Source organism: Meleagris gallopavo, assembly GCF_000146605.3.
Source record: "Meleagris gallopavo isolate NT-WF06-2002-E0010 breed Aviagen turkey brand Nicholas breeding stock chromosome Z unlocalized genomic scaffold, Turkey_5.1 Chr41_random_7180001953026, whole genome shotgun sequence".
Classification (NCBI taxonomy): Eukaryota; Metazoa; Chordata; class Aves; order Galliformes; family Phasianidae; genus Meleagris; species Meleagris gallopavo.
This window is the reverse complement of record NW_011101084.1, coordinates 1-5,253: the sequence shown is the minus strand read 5'-3', so window position 1 is coordinate 5,253 and position 5,253 is coordinate 1. Positions and strand designations below refer to the sequence as shown.

The 5,253-nt window shown below is 55.8% G+C and overlaps 1 pseudogene and 4 gene segments (V, D, J or C); 1 reads left to right on the top strand and 4 right to left on the bottom strand.

Annotated features, from left to right (window-relative positions):
- Positions 1 to 11: 11 nt before the first annotated feature.
- On the bottom strand, positions 12 to 1,067 carry LOC104915577. The segment is given in 2 exon segments: positions 12 to 530; positions 963 to 1,067. Coding segments are annotated over 2 exon segments (624 nt in total).
- Positions 1,068 to 1,179: 112 nt separating this feature from the next.
- LOC104915576 lies at positions 1,180 to 2,129 on the bottom strand. The segment is given in 2 exon segments: positions 1,180 to 1,568; positions 1,958 to 2,129. Coding segments are annotated over 2 exon segments (561 nt in total).
- Positions 2,130 to 2,353: 224 nt separating this feature from the next.
- LOC104915575 lies at positions 2,354 to 3,368 on the bottom strand. The segment is given in 2 exon segments: positions 2,354 to 2,432; positions 2,972 to 3,368. Coding segments are annotated over 2 exon segments (474 nt in total).
- A 345-nt stretch (positions 3,369 to 3,713) lies between these two features.
- LOC104915574 lies at positions 3,714 to 4,075 on the top strand. The segment is given in 1 exon segment: positions 3,714 to 4,075. A coding segment is annotated over 1 exon segment (360 nt).
- A 49-nt stretch (positions 4,076 to 4,124) lies between these two features.
- Positions 4,125 to 4,713, bottom strand: LOC104915573 (annotated as a pseudogene).
- Between the last annotated feature and the right edge of the window lie 540 nt (positions 4,714 to 5,253).

The window sequence follows — 5,253 nt, the reverse complement described above, 5'->3', positions numbered from 1 at the left end:
GACGCTGGGCATCAACACAGGGAGGTGGGGGTCAGTGAGCCGCTCTGCCCCACACGCGGAGCTGAGTTCCCACACGTGGCTGTGCTGGAGAGCAGGAAAGGAACAGCGACGTCGATGTAACCAGCGTGGTGAACACCACCATAATAAGCACCATAACTACAACTACCAGCACTTTTCGCGCAGTAGTAGGTGGCGCTGTCCTCAGCCTTGAGGCTGTTCAGCTGCAGCTTCACTGTGCTCTCATTGCTGTCCCTCGAGATGGTGGCACGGCCCTTCACCGCCGACGCGTAGCCTGTTCTACTACCATCATTCTCAATACCTGCGACCCATTCCGGCCCCTTGCCGGGTGCCTGGCGCATCCATTCCATCCAATGATCACTGAAGGTGAATCCGGAGGCCTTGCAGACGAGGGTGAGGCTTCCTCCGGGCGTCTGGAGGCCACCCCCGGACTCGTCCAACGTCACGGCTGCCATCAGCCCTGTGGGGAAGGACAGACAGCGCTGACGGAGCCGCTGACACACGGCCTCGTGCTGAAGGGCCCCAATGAGGACCCGATTGTGACCCCATAGTGATCCTTAGAGATGCTACCGAGACCCTATAAGGACATTGTAGAGTCTTCTACTGAAATTCCATTGTCATCTCTTACGGAACCCGTAGAAATGTCATTGAGATCCCCTGCAGATCCCACACCAACCCCACTGATGTCTCACAGAGACCCCATAGAGACCCCCGTGAAACCCCTCTGAGGCCGGTGCCCCTCCAAGAATTGGATCTGGGCGTGGAATCCCAGAATGGTTCCGTTCTGAAGAGACCTTCCGTCCTCTCGTCCCCCCCGTTGTGCTGAGAGAGGGGCTGGGCTCCGTGGGGACATTTTGGGCTCAGCTCCACGGTGCTGTTGTGTGGAGCCGTGGGATGTGGGGATGTCCTGGGCACGGACACGGCTCTGTCACTGTCACCCCCACCGCCACCATCCCCATATCCTTATCCATATCCGTATCCATGTCCATAACCATGACCATGACCATGGCCATCTGCACCATAACAACCACATCCATATCCACCACCATCCCTTCTAAGGAAAATCCTGTGGTCAGTTCCACCACTGTGTGCTCACTGCTGCAGATTTGGGCCGAGTTCTGTCCATTCTGTGCTCGGCCTCATCGCCTGGGCTCCGATCTCTCAGTCTGGGCTCAAGGTGACAGCACGAAATCCAGGAGCGGCGTCGATACGATAAGCATCAGCACCACTACCAACAGCACCAAGTGTCCAGCAGAAGTAGGTGGCGCTGTCCTCAGCCTTGAGGCTGTTCAGCTGCAGCCTCGCTGTGCTCTGCCCATTATCCAACGAGATGGTGGCACGGCCCTTCACCGCCGCCCCGTATGCTGTGCTACTATCAGAGCTGCCAATACCTGCGACGTATTCCAGCCCCTTGCCGGGTGCCTGGCGCACCCACTGCATGGCATAACTGCTGAAGGTGAATCCGGAGCCCTTGCAGATGAGGGTGAGGCTTCCTCCGGGTGTCTGGAGGCCGCCCCCGGACACGTCCAACGTCACGGCCGCCATCAGCCCTGTGGGGAAGGACAGACAGAGTTGACGGAGCCGCTGACACACGGCCTCAAGCAGCCGGGCCTCAGTGATACCACACTAAGACACACTGAGATTTTATAGAGTCTCCATTGAGATCCCATTGAAACCCCCTAGTGAGCCAGTAGAGACCCCGTAGGTCTCTCATACAGACCTCATGGAGACTCCACAGAGATCTCATAGAGAACCCATAGAGTCCCCTTAGAGACATCAGTGAGACCCCATAGAGACCCCATAGACATCCTAATGAGATTTGATGGAAACCTCCTTCAGTCCCCATGGGAAGTCCATGGAGGCATCATAGAGACCTCGTAGAGACCCCACAGAGACCCAGAAGTGACACAACTGGGGCCCCACTGAGGCTGGGGCCCACATCGAGAAGCAGCCAAGAGGAGCACGAAGGAGGTGCGAGGGCTGATGGTGGTAAAGCTGTAGGTGGAGGAGGTCGGGTCCTCTTGTGTTCTTATGAGATCCATCCAGACGCCTGGAGGAGGGCTCAGCCTCGTCTGCAAGGCCTCCGGATTCACCTTCAGCAGTTTTACCATGAATTGGGTGCGACAGGAGCCTGGCAAAGGGGCTGGAATACGTCGCAAGTATTGGCAAGGAAGGTGGTTACACAAATTATGCACCAAGTGGTGAAGGGCCGTGCCACCATCTCGAGGGACAGCAATCAGAGCACAGTGAGGCTGCAGCTGAACAACCTCAGGGCTGAGGAGACTGCAATTAACTTGTGCTGGTCAGCTGGTGCTGCTGGAGATGGTGCTGATGCTTATCGTATCGACGTCGCTGCCGAATTTGGTGGTGTCACCCACAGCCCAGATTGAGAGATGTGAGCCCAAGTGGTGAAGCTGAGACCGGAATGTGCAGAACTGAGTCCAAATCCACAGAATTGAGCAGAAAGTGATGGAACTGATCACAGGAATTTACAAAAATGTGAAGGAGAAGGTGATGGAGATGGAGAGAGGGTGATGGAGATGGTCATGGTCATAGTTATGGAGATGGAGATGGAGATGAAGAGATGGAGATGGAGATGGAGATGGAGGGATGGACATGGAGAGATGGAGATGGAGATGGAGATGGAGATGGAGATGGAGATGGAGATGGAGATGGAGATGGAGATGAAGAGATGGAGATGGAGATGGAGATGGAGATGGAGATGGAGATGGAGATGGAGGGATGGACATGGAGAGATGGAGATGGAGATGGAGATGGAGATGGAGATGGAGATAGAGATGGAGATGGAGATGGAGATGGAGATGGAGAGATGGAGATGGAGATGGAGATGGAGATGGAGATGGAGATGGAGATGGTGATGGCACAGTACACAGTCTTGTTGGGAACAAAAATTCCTTGCCCCCAGCACAGAGCTGAGCATCCAAGATGGAACCTTCCCAGATGCAGATGAAGCCGTGTCCTCGTGATGTCTGTGTCAACACCAGCAGCATCCCAACAACCACAACCACAACAACCACTGTAAGCACTTTTCGCGCAGTAGTAGGTGGCGCTGTCCTCAGCCTTGAGGCTGTTCAGCTGCAGCTTCACTGTGCTCTGCCCGTTGTCCCTCGAGATGGTGGCACGGCCCTTCACCGCCGACGCGTAGCCTGTGTATCTACCAGTGTTGCTAATACCTGCGACGAACTCCAGCCCCTTGCCGGGTGCCTGGCGCACCCATCCCATGTTGTAACTGCTGAAGGTGAATCCGGAGCCCTTGCAGACGAGGGTGAGGCTTCCTCCGGGCGTCTGGAGGCCACCCCCAGACTCGTCCAACGTCACGGCCGCCATCAGCCCTGTGGGGAAGGACAGACAGCGCTGATGGAACTGCTAAAAGGTCTCTGTGGGCTTTCTGGAGTTCTGTGGTGTGTCAGCAGGTCTCAATGGGAACTTGATGGGGTGCCAGTGATGTCTGTAAGGGAACTCAACCCGATCTCTGTGAGATCTCAGAGGAGCCTCAATGAGGTCTGTATGAGAAATCTATGGGGTCTCTACAGGGTCCCTCTGGGGTTTTTGATGGCATCTCTGTGGGTCTCAATGATATCTCAGTGGGTCTCAATGTGGTCTCAGTGAGGCCTGGCTGCTCGAGGCCGTGTGTCGGCGGCTCCGTCAGCACTGTCTGTCCTTCCCCACAGGGCTGATGGCGGCCGTGACGTTGGACGAGTCCGGGGGCGGCCTCCAGACACCCGGAGGAAGCCTCACCCTCGTCTGCAAGGCCTCCGGATTCACCTTCAGCAGTTTCTGTATGGGTTGGATACGACAGGCACCCGGCAAGGGGCTGGAGTGGGTCGCTGCTATTAGCAGCTCTGGTAGCAGCACATGGTACGCATCGGCGGTGAAGGGCCGTGCCACCATCTCGAGGGACAACGGGCAGAGCACAGTGAAGCTGCAGCTGAACAGCCTCAAGGCTGAGGACAGCGCCACCTACTACTGCACGAAAGCTGCTGGTGGTGGTGGTGGTTGGTGTAATGATTATCGCATCGATCAGCCCAGATGGTGAGGTCCGTGCCCAGATGACATCGCTTGGGCTCTGATCTCTCGATCTGGGCTCAGAGTGACACAACTAAATGCAGGAGTGTCGTCGATAGGATAAGCACAACCATACCAAGAAGCACTACAAGTTGCTTTCGCGCAGTAGTAGGTGGCGCTGTCCTCAGCCTTGAGGCTGTTCAGCTGCAGCTTCACTGTGCTCTGCCCGTTGTCCCTCGAGATGGTGGCACGGCCCTTCACCGCCGACGCGTAGTCTGTGCCACTACCATCACTGCTAATATCAGCGACGTATTCCAGCCCCATGCCGGGTGCTTATCGCACCCAGCTCATGCCAGAATTGCTGAAGGTGAATCCAGAGGCCTTGCAGACGAGGGTGAGGCTTCCTCTGGGTGACTGGAGGTCGCCTCTGGACTCGTCCAACGTCACGGCCGCCATCAGCCCTGTGGGGAAGGACAGACAGCGCTGACGGAGCCGCCCACACACGGCCTCGTGTAGCCAGGCCTCACTGAGACATTTCTCAGATGCATTGAGACCCCATAGAAACCTCCGAGAGATCTCATGGAGAGGCCATCGAGACTCCATAGAGACCCCATTCAGGCCCCATAATGTCTCCATGCAGAGCACATCCAGATCTCGTTGAGACCCCATTGAGATTTCTAAGAGACACTATTGAGACCTCAGGGAGACTCAGTAGAGATCCCATCAGGACCCATTTCTGACCCCATCAGGACTCATTTCTGACCCCATCAGGACCCATTTCTGACCCCATCAGGACCCATTTCTGATCCCATCAAGACCCATTTCTCACCCCATCAGGACCCATTTCTGATCCCATCAAGACCCATTTCTGACACCATCAAGACCCATTTCTGACACCATCAGGACCCATTTCTGATCCCATTGAGACCCATTTCTGACCCAATCAGGACCCATTTCTGATCCCATCAGGACCCATTTCTGATCCTATCTGGACCCATTTCTGCCCCCATCAGGACCCATTTCTCACCCCATCCAGACCCCATGCAGATCCCACAGTGATTTCAGCTTGATTCCACCAGTGGTGGCGCTGCAGATGGATGCAGTGATGCAGGAGGTCGTGGTCGCGGCTATGAATATGGATGTGGACATGGATATTTGTATGGATATGGGTTTGGCAATGGGGCTGATGATGGTGACAGAGCCCCGTGT